The sequence below is a fragment of the Ambystoma mexicanum genome, chromosome 1p (assembly GCF_040938575.1).
Source record: "Ambystoma mexicanum isolate Mex_15411 chromosome 1p, UKY_AmexF1_1, whole genome shotgun sequence".
Taxonomy (NCBI): Eukaryota; Metazoa; Chordata; class Amphibia; order Caudata; family Ambystomatidae; genus Ambystoma; species Ambystoma mexicanum.
In genome coordinates, this window is record NC_090921.1 from 466,069,727 (window position 1) to 466,096,775 (window position 27,049).

The following is a 27,049-nucleotide window of genomic DNA, read 5'->3' on the forward strand; positions in this document are numbered from 1 at the left end:
ATCAATACAATTGCATGAGAATGTTAAAAAAAAATCAACCTTTATTTAGTATAATCATTTATTTTCAGCCATCTTTATATCAAAGGTTTGTTATACTCCTTAAGGCTAACTTCTTTTGTTCTCCTCAATATATTGCTTTGCCCTTGTTAGCATTTTTCTTTCAAATACCGGTATACCAATGCTTTCAGCAGAATAATCTACCAAAAGCAAACTATAAAGATATAGGTTGAATTTCTCTTTTTCTTTTTTTGTGTTCTTTGAATTATATTTCCGGTTGCATTTACGGTCGTGGTACCATGCGTTTGTTTTTGTTTATTAGTTTTAAATGTACATTTCTTAACCACGTAATCACGAACAGTTATTGGTATGAGCTGAAGGCTTCCAATTATTTCAAATATTTATTCCGGAAATAAAGTATCAATCCAAGTAAAAAACACACCATTTGACCAAGTGTATGGGGAAGAGCAGAGGAAATACTCCCATATGTACAACTGTAACAGGCAATTGCTATTAATGAAAGGTGTCCACAAATCTAAGTTTAGAGGTTCATCATCAGTATAATCAATGATCTTCGCTCCATTCCCATTTATCACAATTGGGAGATCGGCAAGTTCTTCCTTTGATATTTTGCCAAATCTTTGGTAATGTAAGTCTCCCAAAATTATGTTTTTGTATAGTGACTTAGATTTATTTGATGTTCAGCCATTCATTATATTCTCCACCCTTTCAATAATTTTTTGTGTATGCCCGTCACCTGGAGGGTTGTACACATTCAGCATGAGTATTTGCTGCTCCACCCTTGGAATGGACAATTCGACCGTAACAGTCAGTAGCTTAGCATTCTCACCCTCTTGACGTGTTCTTTCAATAGCTAGCAATTTTTTCGCCCCCAACATCAGGCCTTAGCCCTTCACATTTCGATCTGCCTTTTTTTGAATTATGCGATGGCCATGCAGAACTAGATCCTGTAATAGATCGAATGAGGGATCTCCTCCATACATGTACCCTTTTCCTGAATTCCACTCGCATATCAGCATGGCGGTTCGAGAGGCTTCTGGGCTTGATGGTTTCCTGTGTTGTAGCTGTTAATTTGGTGAGGTTAAAAATGAGGCGTACACAGTTGGCACTGAGACAGACCTGGTGTCAGGCGACTGATGCACACTCAGTTTATTCGGGTGACTCGGAGATGGTTCCTGATCTCAAATGGTGTTCGGACTGCAACTTCTTAGACGGACCCCATTTTCGGTAGCATCTCATGTGATGTTAACTGATTCCTCACTCCTTGGCTGGGGGAGTTACTCTGGGTCACCTAGATTTTATCGACCTGTGGTCTCCTTCGGACAGGAAACACCATATCACCTACCTCTAATAGGTCTTGCTAGCCATTTATCTGGCCCTGGAAAGTTTCCTGTCCAGCATCACCAACAAAGTGGTTTGCGTCAGGGCAGACAATTTTGTCTTATGTAAACAAGTAAGGGGGGGACAATAATGTTCACTAAATGCAGACTGGGAAGCCCATGTGGCCACCTTGGCAATGGTTTCCCAAGGAACGTATTTCTGGAAAGCCACATAGGCCGCTTTGCCTCGCACTACATGTGCATGGATTCCTTTGGGAACCTGGAGGCCTTGCACAGTGTGGGCTTCTGTGATACAGGAAACTATCCAGCGGGAAATTGAAGCCTTAAAACCCTGTGTTCCTTTTTTTCGGCATTCTCGAATGTTACGAAAATATTTTTAAACTGTGGTTGAACGGAATCTATTCCGCACAAATTGCTTAACTTTTGGTAATCTTCTTTGTGACTAAGTTCTTACTCGCAAGGATTCCTCATCGCCCTCCTATGTATGCCTTGTTAATGAAAGTTCATAGCTTCTGCTCTTCTAAGGGTCCGAGTGTGAGTAAAACTGGCCATAATGGGAGTCATGGGTTGTAGCTAGCTCCGTATATACCTTCCATGGAGATACCTTCACAGTGGACTGAGCCGCACTGTATCCCCTCGTGGCTTAAAGGTCCAAAGTCAGACGTACGCAATCGGAAAGAAATTCCCAAAAGTCGGTTAGTTATTCTTCAGGTTCCTGCTCCAATTTCGAAACTTGGACATACGGTGAGTTAGGAGCTAAACAACTTCAACAATTTCTCAATGACCTGTGCATAGAAGAATTTGATCCGCAGCTCTGCTTCAGCTAAATCCATAGGCTTCACCTCTCCTTCCAGAAAAGTAGCCAAGAAGACCCAAATGGCCTGGCTCCAAATCTCCACCCTTTGCAAAATCAAACCCTTCATCCACTGGGCTTCTGGACTGTGCTGTAGCTGCTTGTCGTCCTGCTCATAGATGTGTGGAAATACCCTCCTGTTAGGGCTCCCAGCTGCCCACTTGGAGTCCCTAAAAGCAGTTCACTATGCTGCAGCACATTTTATTACAGGTATGCCAAAATGTGACCGAAATCATTCATCCTAGGCAAACTACGTTGGCTTCCTTTCCAAGCTAGGATACTGTTCAAGAATGCATGAATTATCTACACAGCAGTCACAAGTAGCACACCAGCGTACCTGGCGGCTAAGCTCCATATATATGGTGGCACACGCTCCTTGCACAGCAAATCTACCAACCAGCTAGAGTGGACACGCAAGCAATCTTTCAATTGTCATGCAACCTCTATCGACCTCAAAATGCCCCCACAATTCTCCAGTTTCGCAAATTAAACAAAACGCGGCTTTTTAAACCCCTGACCAAGTACTAATCGCAATAGACGGACTGCAACTCGCTTTACTGCGGTACTGATAAAAAAAACTGTTATGCTCTGCTGCTCTCAAGCTAGGTCCACACTTTGAAAAACAAGTAAATCTGGAGTTATTCGGTTTGCTCATCTTGCAGTGTAACTAATTGTGAAGAATGAATTGCAGTCACTTGGTAAGTAATCAAGTTAAAATAAACAGCTCATATAAGATGATACTCATGACGAAAGCATATTTCAAGTATCTGTTTGAACCCCAACGCATACTGTCTTAGTACATACAATTGTTGACATTTTATGTTCAGTCTTAAACATAATTTTATTTCTGTTGCAACATTAAAAAATTTGAATTTACGTTTGCACCATGTCAACTTTGGGAGCGGGATGATGGGCACTGTCCACACCCACCTGGACAAATTTAAAATACAATCGTACTGAATTTGCTCATTGGAGTTGCTGGCTCAACATTAAGCCTGCTTGTAGTAATGTTAGTTTTCACTGGTTTCGCCCAACCACTTCAAAAGTTGATTTACCTTATGAAGACATTAAATGTCCAAGGCATTCGGACATTCTAAATTGTACATGTGCTTGGAGTTTATGGCTCACTAGGTTTAAATTGTGAAGAACAGCAAAAAATAACATCGAACAATTTATATTTCCTTTTCTTTCAGGTTTGACGTCGACACAAGGCACAATAACTGGATCACAGCATCGGCAAACATCTGTGAGTCCACTCTCATTGAATTCGGATTCAAGAAGACAACAGTCCCAGCAGATGTCTCCTTTGTCACCAATCACTCAGGTATATAATATATTGAAAAGTGTAGACCCTGCCATACATTTTAATCTGCATCACTGATAATGTGCCCAGTCAACCTAGCAGCTAGCATCACTGACCGCCATAAATATTGTATGTAAGCTATTGCTGAAAGAATGTTCAATTTACAGGCACTGAACAATTTGCAAAGGGCGTTAAAGGAGACCCAAGCATTCATATGTGAACTGCGAGCTAAAGAAACCAGAGTTGGCACGTCCCTGCAGCTCCTAGTGCTGGCTGGACAGCTGTTCTCCTGATGCTGAAACTTGGTCTCTAAATTTTGTGGAATCGGATTTCAGGTTCTCCCATGCCTTCCGTCCGGATTAGGCGAGTATCGGCGAGGAATGCCAAAGTCAGAGCCCCAGTTGTGTGGCTGCAACTTTATTAGTGCATTGCCCTGCCTAACTTACCTGCCTCTGTGTGCGATATGGCCAAACAGTGCAGCTGCTACTCATTGTGGGACCATTCCTTCTCCCTGCCCTGATTCTTTTTGTCCTCAGCAGATCCACCCATGGTTGTCTGGAGTATTCAGAGTACAGCAGTACAGCCAGCACTAGGATCCTGAGGAATATCTAGTTTAAACAGCTTCTTCTAGAACAAAACTTCAGAATGGCTTGGTCTGTTTACACTATATTGCACTGATCCATTACGATCGAAACAGCTAGGTAGTTGCCTGTATTATTGAGTGGTCTCTTCGGTTGAAAGCTTTGTATAAAATAGCACTGCCCTATAAACCAGACCATTTTATGCAGCAAAAAGAATGCTTTTGAGTTAATTTACATACCAACAATGCATTGGCTATGAACTGGAGAACATCAGGTGGTGGTTATGGTTACTGGGTGTCACCCTGATGTTTTGAGGCTTAGCTAAATTGGCCTTTTTATTTATACGTATATAGTTCAGTTTGCTTGTTACCGTATTAGCCAAGGGTTGAATAGACTGTTGATCCAAAAGAAAACTAGTTGATACCTTAACTAGGCCTTGGTTTCATTAGTCACTCTCCCCAATTAATATTTTATAACTCGCTTAATACTAGAGACCAGTCTCTAAGCACAGGACCAGGATTAAAACCTGTGTTGCTCTGCATTTTCTTGCTTCCAAGATAGACGTGTTGCCGCTGAGCTATCCTCCCAGCCTACTAACACACTTTCACTTTTTATACCCATAGAGATGCAGGGATCACAACATTCAGACCTGACACTGTCCATCGTTTTTTCAAAATCCGTGGACATGCCTTCACCTGTCACTGCACCTGCCTGTTTCTCTCTAAAGCAGTGAATCGTTCCTGGTCTTGCTCCAACCCAGCCCCATTTATTTATTTTAAGTTTTCATAAAAGTGCTAGACGCCTGTGGGCCTCAAAGCGCACAAAAATGGACACACATTCAGCAGAGATCCAGCAGTTCAGAGTGGGAATGCAGTGTGGTCAGACACCAAGACAGTTAATCTGCTGGGTTATGATATGGTATTTATAACGTTCCTGTACACAAGTGTTTCTAGGCATAACAAGACAGGGAGGGGGAAACAAAGGGAGGACAAAACAACAATCTTACTAGCCTAGTGTCATTCAGATAAAGAGGAGAGTTAAGGTCTTTTTGAAAAATGCCAAAGAAGGGGATCTGAGGGTTGATGGGAGGGCATTCCATTCTTGAGGTGCATGAATTTCAAAGCTTGTTCTTCCGAACTTTTTTAGACGAAAGCAGGGTTGAGGCAATTTATTGATCTCATTGGAGTGCAAAACTCTTGTGCCCTGTTGGAATGAAAGCCTTTTTGTCTTGTCTCATACTGCGGCACCACAGAGTTCTAGCATGTTTAAATAAGGGATAGAATCTTATGCCTGATTCTCGGTTGATTTGAATCCAATGCAGACTTTTTCTGAAATCCGAAACATAGTCGAGCTTGGCCAATTCGCAAATTGCCTTGATGGCACCATTCCCTGTAGTCTGTAAGCGTGAGAGATTGGCTTGAGATGTGCGAGTGAGCAGGCTATTACAGTAATCCAATTGCGACTAAGGCAGTGGCCAGGAGGAATGTTTTTTTGTGGTCAGATAGGGCCTAATCTGGTAGTTTAATTACATAACCGCAGGAGGACTGAATGCTTGAAACGTCTTGTTTCATCGACAACTCTGAGTCAATGATGACGCCTAAGGTTTACATGGATTTGCTGACAGAGATTCGATTGCCCATGATAGAAATGTGGCAGTACATAGAATACATTTCATCTAAACGAGGGCCGGAGGCAATAATGAGAAGCTCTGTCTTCTCATTGTTTAATGCAAGCAAGTTGCAGGCCATCCAGGTTAGAATTTCAGTGACGACGTTCTGTCTTACCATCAGTAGTGGAAGTGCCAGTCAGCTCAACTAGGACCTGGGTGTCATCTGCATAATTAGCATATTGGACACCCAGTCCGTCGAAGATGGAGTAGTGCGCTCTTGTAGTTACGTAGGGTAGGAGATGGGCAAGATCCCTGTAGGACTGTGCACGTGGAGGAGATGGGAGAGGCTTTGGTTTTCTCGACGTCCACTTTGGATGTAATGCGACCCAGAAAAGATGAAATCAATGGGCTGCTTTCTCTGAGCAATTTACGATGTTGATCAGTCTTTCTTGAAGGAGGTTATGATTGATCAGCTCAAACATGGCAGAGAGATCCAACAGCATTAATAATGCCAGGAGGCCTTTTTCTAAAATGCCTGAGATGTTAGATTTAAGGTCTAGGAGTGCCGTCTCAGTCACGTGCCGTATTCTGAATCCAGACTGGTCGGAGCCCAAAATGTTATTGTCCTCTACAAAATGTTGAAATTGTAAATATGCTACTCTATCAATGATTTTTAAGAGCTAAGCACTTTGGTTATTGGCCAGTAGTTTTTAGATAGATCTGGGTCTAGTGTATTCTTCTTTAGTAGAGAGTTATCCAGGCGTCCTTCAGAGAGGCTGGTACCATGCCGTCCCTGAAGGACATGTTGCTCATCATGGAAATCCAAGGGGTGAGGACATCCAGCGTGTCTTTCAAGATATTAGTTGGACATGGGTCCCCTTCACATGCGATGGATCGAAGTTTCATGATAATGTCATGAACCTCTGATTCAGTACAGTAATTCAAATTTAGGAATCTGAGTAGGGTTCACTTTTGTTGTGGTGTTAGAGCAGGTCCAGGCGAGTCAGTTAGTTCTCAATATTCAGTTGGTGACCAGTGGTTTTATTCAAGAATTCATCTTGAATTATTTGCCACCAAGCTGAACCTTTAGTGCTAAGTGGGAATGGAATAGTATGATTTTCAAATTCTTTAAGAATCTTGAAGAATTCAACCTGCCCCCAAAGTACCCCAGTTGAAAAGCTTCTCAGAGACTTGTCAAGGCCCCTTTCGCTAGTCAAACCCCACCCGTTCCTCTTGATTGTGTTGTAACACAATCCCAATATTGTATTTGACACAAAGGTTAATGATTATGCTACCACCACTGATATTGTAAAGAGACTGGCCTGACATGAGTTTCACCTGGACATACAATGGCTGACACTAAACCATCCCCTCCTACATTCCTGAGAGCACTCTTAAAATGTTGGGCTTTTTTTTGTTCCTGCTCGTCAGTTCCACTGAATCTTCCCCCCTTTAATACAGTGTATCATTTAGACCTTGAAGATTGCAGTGTTTGGGGGAGATGACCATACAATGTGTCTGAGCAAAACTACCCATCAGGTACGGATAACTGGCCATTTCCAAGAAGGGCTGCGTAAGCTGTAATGCTGTAATTTTCAAAGGCTTCATTCCATCACTGTATGAGGAAGTGGAGACGTTAAACAAAAGATTGCAAATCAGCAAAATAAATTGTAATTGTAATGGGTGATTTATAGCGCGCTTAATACCCAGAGGTTTCTAAGCACGGACCCGGGAAGCAAACCGATGTTGCGCCACCTCTTGCTTCTAAGGCGAGTGCGTTGTCCCTGAGCTATCCTCTCGAGATGATATGACTTTCTTAGCCTAATCAAGACATCAACTAGTTTTCTTTTGGATCAACATTTTATATATAGATACATTTATGACTATAAACAGCAGGCAACACTTCCATGTTTAAGAGAAAAATCAAAAGTACATTTTTTTTTCTTCCGGAAACCTAAAATATATTTTTGGAATGAAAAAACAATCGGGGGGAATTTCTAAATGTTCATTACTTGTTTAGTCTGATCGCCTTTACCCTACAAACTGGCCTCCTAATTTAATGGGACAGGACAAAGGTGTTTTTATGGCTGCTGCCTTAAGTGGATTCCATTTTAGTAGTTGGGTTTTGGTAATCCGCTTTTTAATGTTTTATTTTGGTTTATTTTCTAAATAGTTTACTCTCTATGCATCAACTAATTTTGTTTAATACAAGTGAACTACCTAAAACAACTTAAGTGCACATACCATTCCTTATATTTTGTTCATACAATTTACAAAAGCTTTACGGTTCACTTTTTTGTAAAAATGAATTATCTTGTGTTTCGTTCAAGTTTCCCTGTGTGGCAAGAGATAACTAATTGATTCCTGATGTCTTTCCGTTTTTTTTTTTGTAATTAAGTTTTATTTAATTTTTTTCATGCTTCTAAGGCTGTAGCCATGGACGCATTGTCACTGGAGCAACAGCTTCCACCGTACTCGTTTTTTACTCAGACGACGTCACAGCCTCAGACCCAGGTGTCTAGTGGACTTGCTCAGAATTCATCGCTAATGCAGAATTCTGGTTTACAGCGCGGGACGCAGCTTCCACCGTTGTCTGTCACGTTATCATCTTCAATTCCACAGTCTCCTCCTGGAACCCAGACGCAACCTTCAATGGTGATCGACATCAACTCGGTAAGTATGGAACAAGGCTTTTCAATGGAAAAAATGAGCTTCGACATTTCATAAATTTGCCTGCCCTTTTCAGGCTCCCAGTTTTGGAAACTACCAATCAGGTTGGCTGTAGCGCAGTGTGCCCAATACGGAGTTTCCACTTAAATTCTACAAGTATAGTTACTTTGGCACTAACAGCTTTTGTAAGTTATGCAATGAATGTGTTTCTAAAGTCATTTGTTATGGGATGCAGCGGTTAAGGAAAAGCATATTTAAGCATGTGCGTTTATGTTGTCCACTTGTTTTTTTGGTTTAGAAGTTGAGAATTGTGATACCTTAAAACGACTGAAAAGTGCACTTTGTGGATTCAGTGTGTACATTTAAGTTTAAACTGTACCCTTTATCATACTCATTGAACTACTGACAGTCAGACCGCAAATCTGATTTTTCGGAATGTAGTCTAAATACTGATTTGAACTACTAAAGTCTCCCTCAAAATACAGCTCTTTTAAAGTAGAGTCATTTAACAAAGATGTAACACTTGAAGGGAATGCGAAGAGTGTGTAGGTCAAGGTGTGGCCCATACATTGGAAAATATGTGCTAATAGCATTTTTGATTGTGTTGCCAGTCAGCAACTCTTGTTTTAATACACGCAGATACGTTTGTGGGGGACGCTCCTGATGTTATTGACTGATAATACTGCTACAATATTAGAGACCCGAAATGGCATATTAATTTGCAATTATTTGGTCATTTTTGGCTTGTTCACTGATGCTTCCACCTAGACCGGCAAAGGATTGTTTTATATAGTGCAATGCAGTTACTTTATAGTGAATTAAAGATGACTAAAGAATAACATGAACACCTTCTGTGCTTGCATAAGAGCAGCATTGACCTGCTAAATTGATGTCCTGCTTAATCGTTCAATTATGTGATGAACAGTTTATGCAACACAAGTTATTTTGTCAGGTAAAGTGCATTGATTTGCTAATTTACCTATGGTTTTATTCTTTCAAAAAAATAAGTCACAGATACTGCATTCTCCTATGCCCTATGCACATTTTTAGAAATATATTGTTTTTAAAGGCTTTCGTGTTTGAGCATTCATGCAACATATCATTCAGTTAATTAGGTAGCAATAAGGCAGTAGATCAGCTAAGTTTGGACAACTCATATTTGGAGGGCCTGCTTTGCTTTGGTTGGGATAACCTTAATGACTTTGTTAGGGAGAATTCTCAGAAATGTGCGAATTCCCTCTACCTTAGAGACCCCCAGCAACTTTGCTGGATTTTGAGGACTTGATTTTTTTAAACCTGGAGAGAGTGAGACCCTTTTTCCCACTCTCGTATTTTAATGTGATTTTGTACACTGTTTCTTTCTGGTTGTGGAGTTGGACAAACTCCATAGGCATCATCTTTTACATTGTGTCACACAGCACCTTCAATGCAGTGACACATGGAAGTCTTCCAAATTTCCCCAAGGTTTAAATACCTTCTCTGAGAGAAACTACTGTTTCCCAGAGCAGTAAAGTGAAATTGACTTTACTTACATTTGTAACTTTCTAGACCTAGCGCACACTCTTACAATAGGGTGCTGGGGGGGGTGGTTAGTTAGTATCCCCTTTGTCTAGTTTCTCGTGTAAAATTTTTGTTACCCTTTCCTCACTGAATGGTTGGTCCTCCTAGAAGGTACAATTTTACAAAACTATCCCAATGGCTTGTAGATCCCCAACTCTTAGTATCAGTTGGGACTATCATGGAACCTTGGTAGAGTGGCAGAGCAGTCAGGCTTAACGTAAGAGGAAGATGTGAGCTGTAGGTAAGTACACTGAACCTAGTTAGTGCACATCAAAGAAACACTTAAATACATATTAAAATATAGATTTATTATATTTACACAATAATCCCTTTTAAATACTCAACACATTAAACCAAAACACTTAGGAATTCTTTAGAATACTTTACAAATGCCAATGCTTAGTTTGCAGTTACTCGCGGTTACAATTGTTACAGATTTTAACAGTAATGACAGTTCTATCCTATTATCGGTAATAAAGCGCACTCGGTAAGTACATTTATTCTGCACAACCACATAAGATAATAACTTATTGCGCGCCCCTCGAAAGCGATTGTTCGTCAAAGGTTCTAGAAGGCTGTCTTGGGCCTACTTCGTGACCACCGACCATGACGGAGGAGAAAAAGGAGGGAAGGACACTTTGCAGGCCCTCCACCCAATGCGGGCGAAGGAAAGTCTTTGTGGAGGACAAACATCTAAAGTGTCTATACTGCCTGCACCCGAACCACAACAAGAATGGGTGCAAGCTATGCCTGAGCTTCTCGAAGAAGATGAAGAAAGACTGGTATAGCAGGCTGGTGGCATGGCTCAAGTCAAGCAATGCCTTTGACCCATGCTCTCGGCAGGGTCATGCCTCACCCAGAACCGGCCGGTCTGAGGGGCAGTCTCCCTTCGGGAGGAGGTCAAGGTCCTTTGAAGACACCGGATTTGTGGGGGTCCAAGATAAGGCCAAGAACCACAATGCTGATTCCGCTGGGTTCGTCGCTGATGCGAGTCCCAGTTCGGGCATACCGCAATCGCCGTCTGCCTCCTTAGCTAGCCTGAAATCTGGTTCCTCCTCAGAGGAAGTCCTCCACCCTGGAAAAGTTACGTGAAAATCCCTGCTGGAAAAAGGATTTCCGAGCGCTACAAAGCTGGGGAATAAATATCTAAGTTGAGGAATCTGTGGGAGTGACATCCAGTAGGAAAAACATTCCCATGGGTAAGTAATTTGTTCTTCAGAACTAATGTGTGGTTTACCAAATGGTAGTAATGATGCTCCTTGTAGGATTTATTTCACCATAGTTGCCAGCACCCTCCCCTCAGGGGGACTGGATGGTAACACTCCTGCACTTCTAAGTGTTCAAAAATGTTACAGTAGCATGGTCTTTATGGAAAGAAAATGTTCAAGCACGTCACCCAACTCCACTCCCATATCTGGTTCGTTTTAGCTAATCGCATCTTTGTCAACATTTTTACCACTCAGCTCGAAACAAGTTTGCCTAATCTTCATCGAACTTCTGCCCACTGCTATACTACCTTTAATTTACTTAAATAATCTGTCGATTGCAAAATATGTGCAAAATGTAGTTCTATTTTTTTCCCACGTTGTGGAAAGTTGTTCCTTCTGTGACTGGCTGGTGTAGCAACCATTTTCTTTTGGCAGGCTGGTGCACCGTACCACATTTATGCATCTTGCTTTTGTTGAGTCTTGGTGATTGAGGTCAGTTTCTGCTTACTTCAACTGCATTCTACTTCTTGATTGTGGACACCTCCTATGGCAGAGATCAGCAGCTCTTAGCTCTCCAGATGTTTTGTAGACTCCCACAATTCCTTATTGTTGACTATAGTGGATAGGGCTGTCCAAAATATCCAGGAACCTAAATGTTGTAGAGACCCTTCCTATGGTGTTCCATCTTCTGTGAGCCTCCCTTTAGTGATTCTCTAGCATCCAGTTATTTTAATTGAAATATTCAATAAGCAACTGCCTTTCAGCGTAGGGGTGTATCAGCCACTTTTACTCCATAATAAAGAAATGAACAGGAAAAAATATAAATAAGGAGTACACAAACTCCCAACTGTAATGAATCAGGAGTAAGACTCGGACACTGGTTAGTCAGGTGTTTTAGACTTTTATTAACATAACAGAAGGTTTGGAGAAAGACCCATCTTGCCCCATCACTGAGTGGTTTGCCTACTTCAACGAAACTCAAGGATGTCAGTGTCAGGATTTTTGGAAACGAGAACAACATTTTTGGACATTCCATCCTGTACCTTACAAGCTAAAGTTAAAAAAATGTGCGAAGGGCAACGTTTTTCACTTGACCATGTGTAGGTTTTCTAATGTTGCAACAATCAAAGTTCCACAAGGTTTCACAGCCCTCAGGGGGAGGGGGCTTGCCGTCCCCTGAGTCTCGCAGCTTCCGCTCAGTTCAAGATTATTCACATCTCTTCTCATACTTTAATTTTCTCTTGGATTTTATATACACACACAGTTGACTCTCTCACTCATTTAATTGTTGGACTACCGGTTTCAGACTTGGGATCAAATCACCCGGGATATTTTCTTGCCAGGCAGCCTTCTCAATGGCACCATTCGGCTTATGGTTCCAGTCCAGGGCTATGTTTACCTTCCCCTGGATTCCACACTGTCAAAAATGCTTTCCTTTTCTTGTTTTTCTTTCAATTTAAGAACCATATATATTTATTTACTCAGGTGTTGTGACTTTCTGGACTACACACACTCAAGGGTTCTTCTCCTCCCCTGAATCTCTACCTTTCCATATTTTTTCCACCCCAGCAGTTTGATTCCCTTCTCATGGGTTTTAAACCTCTCAGCCACAACTCTTTCCTAATAATGTGCAAATAGCCAATCCAGGGGAAATGGCTCCATTCCCCTAGACTTCACGCACTTAAGGGTTCTTTTCCTCTCCTTGACTCGCTTGGCTCTTCACTGTTAATCACCTTTCCAGGCAAAGGGGGTATGGTTCCTTTGCCTGGGTTTCATATACTTTCAATAGTCTGCCTTTCCTCTTCTGAAACCATTTGTAAACCTCATTGAATGGATTGTGTTCTCCAATGTATTCTTCATCTTTGACATGTAATTCGGAAAACTTTTTCATCAGAGGGTGTTGTTCATCGATGGCATCGAGTCGATGTCCCTCGTCGAGGGTAATGTCACCGGAGATCGTATATGGCATGTGCTGCGCCAGTTATCCTCAGATCTGTTTTTCCGACGACAGCATCGCTTCGGTTACGAAAATTCAGCGCGCCTCTTTTTCTGATGTTTCTTTCGAGAAATGTATCAAAAAATCCTTTGTGATGTCTTCATCCTTGACACCAACAACACTGAAGATGGGTTTTAAAAAGTGGCGAGACTGCCAGTCCAAGATGTGTCTCGCCGAACTGCATCGTGTCTGCCTATGGTGCATCAGTGAGGGCCAGGACACGTCCAGTTGTACAAAATGTCAGTCCATGACAGGAAAGGTCTTCAGGGAGCGGAAGGGGAAACCCCAGGTAGGAAGATTATCTAAATACCCTAAACCCTGACCCACTAGGCCTTTGACTGATGAGTTGAGAGGAGACTCCTCGTCGGAAGAAGGAAAATGGCTCACGGTCCAGGAGTGGGTCCCACCATTCGTCTTGCTTAAAGAAGGCAAAGAGAAGGCACTGGAGGTCGCCTCCGTAGACTTCTTCGTCGGACATCTCTCCCAAAAGTCTTGCCTCTCCCAAAAAATGTTCAACCCCAGCAGAATGGGAAGTATTCTGTAAGGAAATGTTGAAAATCTTTGAAAAGGGTCATGCCCCTACTGAGCCTTCTAAGCAAGCCATTGAGGACAGGTCTTGCTCAAAATCCACAAGCACTCGATCCAGTGAAAGCGGCCAGATAACCGACTAGAGGCCTCGAGACCTTCATCCGAAGACAAACATAAATAAAGGTATTTAACGCTCTCGAGACCTTAGACGCCGGTAGTGTCATCGATGCCTGCCAGGCCCTCTGTGACGAAGACAGCTTAAACGCCTGTCGGAATCTTGACATCGTTAAAGACTTCAAAGCCAGCTGCGCCACACACGCCGACTATCCCTCCGAAGTCGAGCGCCCCTCCTCCATCGCAGCTTCGACGCTATCAAAGCCTGTATCCACTATTCCAGAGAAAAGTTACACTCCTCTTCCTAGGAAGGAGTTTTTCAAATCTCTATCTTCAATCTATGAAGATGAAGAGTATCTTATGAGGGGGATGCTCCTTTTGGGCTGCAGTATGGGACACCCAACGTTCCAGAGTGTCTGATATCCGAGGAAACAAGAAACAAAGACCACTGATAATTTAGAGTCGGTGAGAGGGGCCGACACCTCACCCAAACTAGAATTTGGAAGACCTGAGCCTGGCGAACACACTGATGCTTCTTATAGGCAGCTCATGTTCAGGGTTGTTGAGTACTTGGGGTGGAGCAGATCACCACTCTCTTATAAACAGGACGACCTAACCGATATTTTGGTTAAGGGTCCCCAAACTGTCCCGTTTTTGCCATTCCATATGGCTTTATAGAAAAGGGTGGCTGGAATTTGGGGAAACTCCAGATACCAACCTGGCTGTTAATAAAAATCTGATATGAAAATACAGCCCCTCCAGTAGTGACCCCGACTACCTGTCGAAACACCTCACTCCGTAGAGTCTGGTGGTGCAGGCAGCTACAGCAACGTCTAAGCAGGCAGCGTACCCTACCATCCCTCCTTACAGGGACACACGTGTAGATGGATGGGCAAGAAACGTTTTTTCAGTGGGGAGCATGGCGCTGAAATCTGCCAACACCACTTGTGCCCTGACAACATTTTCGTACACTGTGGGATTGCAGATGAATGGCGGCAGAGCATATTCCTGAGGGGAAGAAGGGGATGGCTTCTTAGCTATGATTGAGGACGATAAAGAAGCTAGTTGTGAATCCCTTCAGTCAGGATTGGATACTGCGGATAGCATCAGCCAATCCAAGGCGACCAGCACTGTATTACGCAGGCATGCGTGGTTGAGGAAGTCTGATTTTTGCACCAGATGTGCAGTCGAGACTTCTCAACATGCCTTTTGACGGGTCATCTTTTTTGGCAGCAAGGCTGACGAGAGCCTTGAGAAGTTGCAGACCTCCAAGGCTGCAGCCAAGTCTTTCAGGAACACATATTACATCTACCGTTCGAGGTGGGCGGGTGAAGGTGGGACCTTTTCCACTCCTCCACAGACAAAGAGCTGGACAATAAGAAAAACAGCTCAAACTGCCAACTCTTTATCCATCAAAGACCACTCCCAAATTGTACACCCAATCTCAGCAGCGCTCCGACAGAGGTTGTACGTACGGAGGGTTCCGCAGCTTCCAGGAATAGAGATCCCGGCTGCCGGATCGCTCGCCGTCTCAGAACCTGCGCAAGCAACAAAAAGGTGGTGGGAGGTTAAGGGCTTTTTTCCAGTCCCCCTCCTCCGCTACAGCCTCTTAGGGAAAGAAAGAAGGCATGACACTCCCCTTCGGGTCCACGTGTCTCCGGTGGGGCGAAGGCTTTCTCTCCATGCACATTTCTGGCACCAGAATTTCGCGGAGCACTGGATCCTCTCCGTAGTATCCACGAGGTACCGCCTCCCTATCCCAGCCTCTCCTCCCCTCCACTCCCACAGGTTGGGCAGCAACTCTTTTGGCGGAGATCCGGTTGCTCTTAGAGAGCCAGGTAGTGGAGGAAGTCCCAGCCTCCCAGAGAAGCTTTGGCTTTTTGACTCCAGGATTTTCGCCATTCCGCAGAAGTACCAGGTGGGCCTGAGAGTTGTGCTGGATCTTTCCAACCTCTCCTTACCCCTGCAAAAATTCAAGATGGTTACGCCAGGACAAGGGAGACGATGTGCTCTCTGGATCTGAAGGACGCGTACCTACACGTCCCGATTTGGCAGCCCCATCATTCTTTCCTACGGTTCAGGATCATGGGCTACCATTTTCAATACAAGGTCCTTCCTTTTGGCCTCAACTCGGCCCCGAGGGTCTTTACCAGGCTCATGAATGCGGTGGCGACCCGTACTTAGACGACTGGCTCGTCAGGGCTACATCTCCGGAAGCGGTTCACCTCTCTTCCCATGCCCTTATGAACACACTGCACGATCTGGGCTTTTCGCTCAATCTCGAAGTCCCAGCTGCTGCCTACGCAAACTGACATTCTTAGGCCTCATCTGGGACACACGTTCCGAGAAGGTATTTCCATTGAAGGACAAGATCTCGACCATCAAGAGGGCCACCACCCACTTCCTCAGCATGGTGGTACCAACATCTCCTGGGTCTACTGGCAGTGGTCCTATTAGCCGTCCCCCACACGAGACTAAGAATGAGGAGGATCCAGCTGCACTTCGCAGCTTCATGGAACCAAGAGCGCGGCTCTCAGAGATTATCAACGTTCCTCCGTCTCTCCACCCGACCTAACTTCGTGATCCTGAGACTGCAACCTACGGACGGGCAAGTCCTTCCACCCGCTCACTCCGCAGGCCGCCAGCACCACGGATTCCTCACTCGAGGACTGGGGAGCCACTCTGGACGATCTCTCGGTCCATGGCCCCTGGACTCGACAGGAGCAGGAATGCCACATCAACTGGCTAGAGCTGAACGCCATCTGGCTAGCACTTGGGGCATTCCTACCACTTCTCAGGGGCAAGGTTGTCCTCATCCAGACTGACAACTCGACCAGCATGTACTATGTCAATAAACAGGGAGACACCAGATCCCCTCCTCTGTGCAGACTGGCAATCAGCATGTGGGAGTGGGCCTTGAAAAACGACATCTACCTCACGGCAGTCCCCCTCCCGGAGGAAGCCATCCTGGAGGCGGACAGGCTCAGCAGGCTGGGAGCAGACAATTACGAGTGGCAGCTAAACAACCTTGTTGTTCAGATCTTCAACAGGTGGGGTCATCCCCAGGTGGATCTCTTTGCCACGTGGCACAACAAGAAGTGCCCCCAGTTGACCTCCTGGCAGAGACAGGGCCCTAGGTCACTGGGCGACGCATTTCATCTACGGTGGAACGGCATGAAGATCTACGCCTTCCCGCCCACCCCGCTGATTCACAGAGTAATTTGCATAATCAAAGAGTCCAGTCAACTCCACATCATTGCAATAGCACCGTGGTTGCCAGCCAGGCCATGGTTTTCAGAGCAGCTCAGCCTCTCAGCGATGCCCCCGATTCACCTCCCGACAGGCCCAGTTCATCTTCTGGCACAACAGGGGGGGGCAGAGTCATCCACCCCGCACCTCAGAAACTAGCCCTCGCAGCGTGGTATCTGAGCAGGTAATGCTGCGGCACCTCACCCTTTCGCAGGCTAATTTGGAGATCATAGAGGGCACTAGGTGCCAGGTTATCGGGGCCCAGTACAAAAGCAAATGGGTCAGATTCTGCCACTGTGCAGACTCAAAATAAATCGATCCCCTGGCGTGCACTTTGGCCGATGTGCTCTCCTTCTCGGCGCACCTCGCCCACTCTGGCTTGCAGGTTGCCATCTGCCGCACTTGCCTCGCAGCCATTGAAAGCTTACAGGAACTCGGAGGAGGGCATCTTCTCCTCCAATCTTCTCCAATCCTATCGTCAAACTTCTGACGGGACTCGCAAGGCTCTACCCACCCATCATGAGGCCGCACCCTGTGTGGGACCTTAATATAGTCTTGGGCTCCCTGGCACACAAACCGTTCGAGCCAATGGCGTCCCCAGACTTCGGGCTGGTCAACATCAAAACGGCCTTACTAGTTTGCCTCACCTCGGCTCGTAGGGTCAGCGTAATCCAGGCGCTGGTCGCCTCAGAACCATATACTACCTTTCACAAGGACAAAGTTGTCCTGCGGACATAACCAGCATTTCTGCCCAAGGTGCTGTCTGCGTTCCACTTGAAGGAGGAAATAGTCCTTCCTACGTTTTTTTCCCGATCTCAAGGACGAAGCACAGAGTGTGTTGCACTGCCTGGATGTCGGGCGTGCCCTGAAATTTTACTTGGACAGGACCAACCGCTTCCGCAAATCGGACGTCCTGTTTGTCACTTTCGGAGGCTCAAGACCAGGCTGTCAGGCCTCCAAGGCTTCCATATCCCGCTGGATGGTCTCTGCCATCAAAGTGTACGAGGGCCAGCACAAGCCGATCCCGGCCAACATGCATGCCCACGCAGTCAGGGCCAAAGCAACGGCCATCGCATTCCAGCGCCATGTCCCTTGGCAAGTCATAAGCAGGGCGGTCACTTGGGCCACTCCCTCAGCTTTCTGCAAGCATTACTTTTTGGATGCCGGCTCTAGATCCGATGCGGCTTTTGAACAGGCGGTTCTTAGGAACCTATTTGCTTAAGGAGGGTCCCCTCTCCACCCTGGGGCTACATTCAGTTGTAATCGCCCATGCAGTATGGAGGAAAGGGGACGGGACGAAAGAGTAATTATAAGTTACTCACTGTAGTGACTAACGTAAACTTATTCCATAGTCCCCTTTCCTCCGTACGTCCCACCAACCTCCCCACTAATAATACTGGTGTCATTAGGCAATGATAAATCTATTGTCAACACGTCAATGAGGACTGAGGTGTGGCGGCGGAGTCGGGGCAGTGCATGCTCCCTGGGCCACACCCCTGTGCGCCCCTTAATTTAAAGGGGAAGTGTTTTTTCTGGTGAAAAAGGTTCCGTCTCCCGTCCCTTAGAAGGGACGCCCATGCAGTATGGAGGAAAGGGGACTATGGACTAAGAGTACGTTAGTCACTACAGTGAGTAACTTATAATTTTTAGATTGCGGCATCTTTAGATTTTGCCTAGTTTTAAGGAAAATGTTGCAATTGTCAGCTCACTATCAACCAATTGCAGGTGTCATCAAAGAGCCTGATCTCTCCTTGCATAGCAAAAAAGTAGTCTTCATAATCCACCCTTCGTTCCTGCTGAAGGGTAGTGTTCAAGGAAACTTAGCATTATCCCTACCAGTTTTCTTTCCAGATCCTCAGGCAGAAGCCGATCCAATCTTCCACTGTCTTGATGCTCGAAGAGACTTCAGTTTTTATCTCGAGAGGACTGGGCTTCATAGGTCCTCGGACTGCTTTACATCACGTTTCACAATGCTGCAAAGGCCAATAAATCTAAGTGGATACTCATGAATTTCTCATGCCTACCAGGTTAAAAGCAAAGTTCCAAAACAAGGTCTTCATGCTCATCTGACCGGTGCAAATAGCACAGCAGTAGCATTCCAGCAGCATGTGCCATGGGAGGCCAAATGCAGCGCAGCAACGTGAGCCTCTCCTTGTCTTTTTGTAAACACTACTGACTGGATTCCATTTCCAGGACTGATGCCAAGTTTTGACAAGCAGTCCTAAGAAATATTTGTCTCTGTAAGGTGCATTCTCCCTGGGTTTAAGCAGTGCTTTGTTCTCGCCCAAAATTTGAGGAAGTGGGACGTGGGAGTAAGGAAATGTTACTTGCTGTAGTGACTGCTGTGCTCCTAGTCCAAAATCCCCTTCCCTCTCATATGCCTGCTCTCCATTCCTCCTGACTCTCTCAGCCGTTTAGAGAATGAGGTAGGAGCGTGTGAGGTGGCCATAAGGGTGTGCACGCGCTACGCGCTGTCTGCCTCCCTCCACTTATAAAATTATTAAATGTGAATTGTTCTAGAGCTTGCAATGGCTTCTGTCCCATCCTGCTTGGTGAGAGCTTCCAAATGTTTGGAGGAAAGGAATTGTGTGCTAGGAGTATGTCACTACGGAGAAAAAACATAGATTTTGTCAACTCCAAGTTGACGACGCAGGGGCCATTCCACCTCTTATCATGGTGGTAGGGGGGGAAATAGTCTCCTCTCAATAGCTACAGTTTGCTAAATGGTTTCTGAACAGTTGACTCTTGCCCACCTAACCAAGGTCTTGCAGGATAATGTGAGGATCATTCAGTGGCCCAGAAAAAGGCCCCCGTGCAGTCTGTGGAGGAGCAAGCGGACACTTATGCCACTGAGCAGTGCACAGCATCATTAATCCTAAATTGGCTACCTTTATCACTTGCATACTATTTTTCCAGCCAGTACTATTTTAAAGAGACACCTTGATTGTCTTGGCAAGCTTTTCCCACTGACTACAAGACCCTATCCAGTTACCTTAATATTATTCTTTCAGACATTTGCGCCTATGCCAATGGTGGACTTTAGTAACCCGGAAGATGGTTTTGCTGGTACCGTCTACTTTTGGCAGCCACATTAGTGATTTTCAGGCCTTTTTGGCCGCCGATACGTTTGCCTTTTTTTTTTTTCTTCTTTTTTAAATGGAGAAGGTAGTGCTTCGTACTCATCGCCCACTTCCCCTTTATGCATAACATCTTGACTTGCTTTCCTGTCTCAGGACAATTGACTTCTAAGATGTTAAACCAGCTTTGACGTTTTCCCTGGCTTGTACCAAGGATGTTAGCAGTGCTGATGCTTTTTGACAAGTGTGGAGATTATTTTCTTGGTCACAGGGCTTCAAATGCATGCATTATTACTAGATGGTTGGCAGTGTGTACACTGTAATCTACCAAGTTCCAAAAGCAATTCACTGTTGGAGTGAAGTCTGTGGCATGAACCACCCATGGAAAGATAGCACAGTGGCTACTTGGGCAACCCTTCTGTGTATATTGTTGTAGGCATACATTTCCTAGACTGTCCTACTGCGACGAAAAACTGCAGAGTATAATTGTATTTATTGGGTGTTTATATTGTGCTTAATGCCGGAGTACATGAGCTTCCAGTCGCTGAAACTGGTATTGGTCACATGTTGCATAGTATAGTCTCATTCCCAAACTGAGCGCATTGATCCCGAGCTATTCTTCTTGCCTGATAGGTGCTTGGTTTTCTCTGATACTTCACATTGACACTCTCCCAAGTGTTCAGTAGCATTAGTAGGCTTGTCTAGATGTGTGACAGGTTAACTTCCGATGCCAAGATCACAAAAATGTTTATCATAAAAAGTAGCATTACCCATTAGTACCCCACTACAATTTCACCAGCCAATCTGACGGCTCCTAAATGCGATGTCAGTTTGTAAGGATGGTTAAAGTAGCACATGTGTTGCACACAAATATTTTTTCCTTTTTTTTTTTAGTGCCTTTTGGTTTTATACAAAAATGTCAGCACTACAAATAAGAAAACAATTTATATTAAAGCATGTTAAAATACACATTACAAATACAGCAAATACAGTATTATAAACTCCAATTTTAAACAATGTACAAATTCAGCATTAAAATAGAGCTTCCTTCCAAATGAAATGCACAGCAGCACTAATAACAATACTTTACGCAGAATATACTGCGCTCCAGAATTGGTCAGGCTCCTAGCCCGCCTCTGAGGAAATGAAATTCTCCAGCATGGGGTCTGGCCTGTATTCACATGCTCATGAATATTTCCTGTCGTCAGGCTGGGAATCCCTGGTAAAAGAAAAAAGTTGTTTTTTGTTCGTAAACTCTTTCTCCTATAAACCAATCACTGAGCTCTGGGTCATACCCCCCCCCCAAGCCAATGACTGCCCTCTACCTAAGCCCATCTTGCAGCCATCTTCATATTTTTAGTGCACGATCAATTATTGGGAGTCCTCGTGTTGCGGTCTTTGAGCTTTCTGTTTTTTTTTTGCATTTTTGGCAGGAAAACTGTTTTCGCTCTGTTCGAGCCTGTGTGCTCCATCGCTTATCCTTCCAATTAAAAGGGACCCGTTTTTTGGCATCTTTCATTGCCCATCAAGGGCAGAAATCATTGAGTGTTTCTTCTTGGAAGCTTCAAGAAGTTCATCAGGCCTATACCGCGCCAGATCATGTTGGAGAAGGACAGAGCTTCCCTCTTCAAGCTGTGCACCAGCTGCGGCTTGCGGAATGTTTTCAGACAATCATTCCCAGTGCCTGTATTATCTACACCTGTCACATAAGGAAGAAGATTGTGAGATCTGCCGTGGCTTCAGCAAGCGCACGATGAACGATCGGCACGTCCGGTTGCCGGCGTGGCTCAAGACCAGTGCCTCTACCCCGGGTGATTCAAAGGGGCAAGCCTCTTGCAGATCCAGCCAACCTGAGCAGGCTTCTAAGTCCTTTTTGAGGGTGCTCCATTCGTGGGGGCCCAACACAAGGCCAAGCACTACAGGTCCGCTTCCGTCAGGGTCGCCGCATCAGCGGGGCTCACAACGGTCAGGGCGTCTTCGTCTCCTTCTGCCTCGATCTCCAGCCACCTCTCCAGCTCCTCGTCCAAGAGAAAGTCAGTTACCCCGGAGAAGCTGCGGGAGACACCGGAGAAGGCTAAGCAGGACAAGGTGTCCAACCTGCCCGTGGAGAAGGCCAAGGAGGACAAGGTGTCCGGCCTGCCCGTGAAGGCCCAGGTGATCCAGGCCAAATCGGCCTCCTCGAATGAGTTGATGGTGGCCTCTCTTTCGAAGACAAAAGGGGCAGACCCGGTCGAGGGTTCCCCAGTATCGGCCAGAGTGGTTATTCCTCCCAGGCGGGAGGCTTCGTCCAAGCCAGTAGAAAAGACTCAGGAGAAGCAGATGCCGGACCTTAGCCCGATACCAACCCCTCAGGACCCGAAGAAGGTCAAAGAACTGAAACGCGTCGACATGTCTTCGTCCAACGAGGAGGAGATACTTTACGTCCACCCCATCCAGGGTGGTGACGGCGATGGAAATGTCGGGGGGGGGGGGGCACCCGCCAGAGACCACGTTGACGGGGATGACATAGACGCTGGGCTCAGTGACCCAGTCCCCTAGGTGCCTGCGAGGGACATATCGCCGAACATCCTCTCGATCCTCCACACGCTGGTGTCAGAGACTCAGAGGAGGATGCCAACGGCGGCACCATCAGAAGAGGAGGCGGCATCCTACACCTCCATTCCAACCGTTGCGTCCATCCCCTCTCCCCAGGGGGACATGAACAGACACGGCGACGACTGACACGGACGACAACGCAGGGGTGGGAGATTCTGCATCACCGCCGCCGAGAGCTCCTCCATCGGACAAAGTGGGATCCTTTCATTCCATGATCGCTGGTGTGCCAGAGCTTTTCCAGCTCACCCAGGAAGAGAAAAAAGGGCTTCCTGTACCAGCACCGGGAGGCGAAGAGGAAGTCCATCATGTCGGTCCAGCTCCTGGACGATGTCTGTGATGAAGGGCTGGCTCTGCTGAGGAACCCTGCCTCAGCGTAGAGAGACCGACTTGAAAAGAAGTACTGGGTGCCGGAGTCTGCGACCAGTGTCTGCGGTCTCAGCCATCGCCAGACTCGGTGGTCTCGGCGGCTGCCAGGAAGAAATTGTTGAGGTTGTCGTCTTCATCCGTAGCTCCAGACAACGAGGGGAAGAAATTGGATTCCATGGGTAGAAAGGTCATCTGCTGGGTGATGACAGTCGAGGCGGACAACGCCTTCGCGATCGTGGCCAGATACGACCGGGAGCTTCGGTACAAGATGGCTCCACTCCTGGATTTCCTCTCCAATGACAAACCGGACGAGGCTTTGGAGATCCTCCAGGAAGGTGAGGTGGCGTCGGGCAACGCCATCACAGTGGCACTGGACATCGCCGACAGGTTTCTGCCAGATGGGAAATGGGGCCTGCCTTCGCCGTCGTGGCTGCCTCAAGGCCACCAAATTTAGATGGGAGATCCCTCCAGGCCATCATGACAGACAGGGACGGCCCGTGCCTTGGGCACTCTGCAACAACACCGGCCATCCTTTCGTTCCTCCGGAGGGTAGTCTAGCAGGTCTTCGAAGGGTTTCGGCAAGATTCTCAACCTCTTACCGCCAACCCTTCCATTCTTCGACCCAGGAAGCCAACAGGGTTCTCTCCAATGCCTTCAGAGGTGGCTGCTGTCATCAGGGCCCCCAGGGTGGTGCGCCGACCGCCAAGCAGGTTTGAACCTGCCAAGATGTCAGGCCGCCACCCATGGACCCCTGTGGGAGGCCGGCTGGCAATCTTCGTCAGTGTGTGGGAGACCCCTGAATGATGGATGCTGGACGAATACCACTGGTGGCCCGACGGGAACAACGCATTCCTCCGCTGCTGCTGGAAATTTGGGCCATGTTAAGAAAAGGGGCGCCAGAGTTTACTCGAGATACTTTCTTGTAACAAAGAAGACCGGGGGCTGTAGGCCCATTCTTGACCCACGACTCTAGTACAAAGTACATAAAGTCCCAGAAGTTCAGGATGGTCACACAGGCAACACGTACACGGCTACCTGCAAGAAAGACTGTCATTGTTGGATCTAGAGGATGCGTACTGCCACGTCCCCATACACGAAAAGCATTGCAAATTCCTGTGCTTTGTTGTACAAGGGAAGCATTACCAGTTCAAGGCTTTCCCCTTCGGACTGAAGTCAGCGCCCAGAGTCTTCACCAAGTGCATGGCTCCGGCAGCAGCCTGTCTATGACTACAGGGGATTCATGTGTATCCGTACCTCGACGACTGGCTCTTCCGGGCCAAATCAAGGGACATTGCTGTCGATCACATGGCTTCTGACGGACCTAGGGTTCTCATTGAATTATGCCATGTCCTGCTTGACTCCATTGCAGGACGTGCTGTTCCTGGGATCCAGGCTTAACCCGGTGTCCTGCCTGGCGTCACTGCCGGAAGAGAGGATGGCGGCCATCTGGTCAAGGTGCAATGACTGTTAGCACTGAAGATTGCCACAGTGAGGACCATAAAGGTGCTGCTTGCCATGATGTCGTCATTCATATACCTGATTTGGCTATGCAGGTTGCGGATGTTTCCACTCCAGGAGTTCCTCAACGCCCATTGTGTCCAGGTGTCCAGAGGCTTCCAGGACAGAATCGTGCTCTACAAGGAATCATTTGGGCGATAAGGTGGTGGGACGTGCGCTCCAACATGGCCGGAGGCACAGACTTCCAGAACCCCCCGTACCAGGAGACTGTCAAAACGGACGCTTCCGTGGACGGATGGGGAGCCCACACCGGAAGTCTTCACGCCAGAGGCCTGTGGCCGCCGTAAGAGAAGATGCTACACATCAACATACTGGAACTACGGGTGGTGTTTTGGGCCCTCAGGTAGTTTCTGCCGTCCCTCAAGGGCATAGTGGTGAGGGTATTCACGGACAATACCACCACAGTGTTTTATATCCAGAAGCATGGGGGCACCAGATCCCCAGCGCTCTCGAAGGAGGCGCAGGACTTGTGGCACTGGGCCGTCGCCCAGGGGATGTTCCTCATTCCGTTTCACCTGGCAGGAGTAAAGAACAGTCGCCGGCTCTCTCAGCAGGGAGCTGTGCCACGGCAGGATCAAGTGGACAACCTTTTCTTCAAATGGGGGCAGTCTCCAGATCGATCTATTTGCGATGGCGACAAACACAAAGTGCCAGAGGTACGCCAGGAGGTTCCCCCAGTCGGGGAGCATGGCGGGACGCATTCTCCTTCCCTTGGGAAGGCCTGTTTTCTATACGCGTTCCCTCCATTGCCACTACTACTTCGAGTCATCAGTCTACTCAGACGGTACCGATACAGGATGATCCTCATCGCGCCTGCGTGGCCGTGGCAGATCTGGTACCCAGAACTTCTCAGCATGTCAGCGTCCCCTCCTCCAGTCAAGCTGCCAGTGGTCGCGGATCTTCTTACCAGTGAAGGTGGCTCAATTCTGCACCATGATCTAGGATCTCTAAACCTGAAGGCCTGGTTCCTGCAGCATTAGAGTTCGGTGGCTACGAGGCATGTAGAGAGTTACTCGCCAATGGCAGGGTTTCTACTTCGAAGCGCTACGGACACAAATGGAAGCGTTTCGTGATTTGGTGATGGTGGGTCATGGCCCCTCAAGTACCTCCGTAATTGATATCATTGGCTAAATCGGGGCTGGCGCATGCCTCCATCAAGGTACATCTGATGGCAATCTCCCACTACACCAGGTGTCCGGGACGGTCTTCACTGTGGCCGCACTGTCGAGTCAAAGAGTTCATCAATGGACTGTTCCGCTCATTTCTGCCGGTGAAGGCTCCGGCCCTGGCGTGGGAACTCAACATGGTGCTGCCCAGGCTCATGGGGCCCCCATTCGGGCCTATGCATTCAGCTCCGCTCAAGTTTCTGTCGTGGAAGACAGCTTTCCTCATGGCCTTCACCTCTGCGAGAAGAGTAGGTGAGATCCAGTCCCTGTCCTGCAAATGGCCTTAATTGACTTTCCACGAGACGAGGGTGGTGCCACGGACGCACCCCTCCTTCATGCACAAGGTTCAGTTGGAATTTCATCTCAACGAGCCCTTGGTGGTGTTTGTGTTTTTTCCGACGCAATCGTTGCTGGCTGAAAGTACTTTGCACTCGCTGGATGTGGCTCGAGCGCTGGAAGTTTTATTTGGCCCGCACTAAGAGTTTCCGGAAAACTTCTCCGCTTTTTGTGAACTTTGGTCCTGTGAACCATGGGAAGGCCCTGTCCAAGGCTTCAATTTCCAGGTATCTCTCTCACTGCACCGCTCATCGTCACCTGTTGGCAAACTGACCGTTTCCTGGCCGTCCGAGAGCCCATTCTACCAAAGCGATCGCTGTGACGAAATTCTACTGCATCGTCAGGGATTCCAGGGAGGAGTCCAGAGTCGGCCAAGCAGTGCTGTGCACCCTTTTCGCTTGAAGGTGAGCTTGGTGAAGAGGTAAGAGATTGCTTCTGTTGGGCCGTGCCACCTCCCATGGTTATGTTGTGTAATTATGCACTGCTGTATAGTCTTTATTCATGAGCATGTGAATCCATGCCAGACCCCATGCTGGAGAAAGTTACTTTCCTTTAACTGTTGTTCTCCAGCTTGGGTCTGGCATAGATTCACATGCAAATCCTCCCGCCTGCCCCTCTGTGGCTCTTCTCTTGGTCCTACTACCATTTTACGTGCTGTCAAATCTGAAGATGGCTGCCAGAGGAGGGGCTTAGATAGAAGGCAGTCATTGGCTGTGGGGGGGGGCAGGGGGAGAGTATGACCCAGAGCTCAGTGATTGGTTTAAAGGAGAAAGACAGTTTTGTTTCTAAACTGTTTTTTCTTTTACAGAGGAGTCCCAGCCTGACAGAATATTCATGAGCATGTGAATCCATGCCAGACCCATGCTGGAGAACAGTTACAGTTAAGCACTCAGAACTCCAAGGAGTGATCAGAGAATTTCCTCTCAAGCATATCAAACTAGTTAAGCAGCTTTGATGATAAA

The 27,049-nt window shown here is 46.7% G+C and overlaps 1 protein-coding gene across 8 annotated transcripts in view; it reads left to right on the plus strand.

Moving 5' to 3' along the window:
* The window catches only part of CRTC1 (CREB regulated transcription coactivator 1), a 1,230,699-nt gene that overhangs the window by 797,760 nt on the left and 405,890 nt on the right, over positions 1-27,049 (plus strand). For 7 of the 8 annotated variants that reach the window (XM_069649310.1, XM_069649311.1, XM_069649312.1 and 4 more), the window contains exons 9-10: positions 3,405-3,535; positions 8,132-8,377. In XM_069649310.1, coding sequence (XP_069505411.1) covers positions 3,405-3,535; positions 8,132-8,377 — 377 coding nt within the window. The remainder of the gene's footprint in view (positions 1-3,404; positions 3,536-8,131; positions 8,378-27,049) is intronic. The other variant, XM_069649316.1, reaches the window with a different exon arrangement.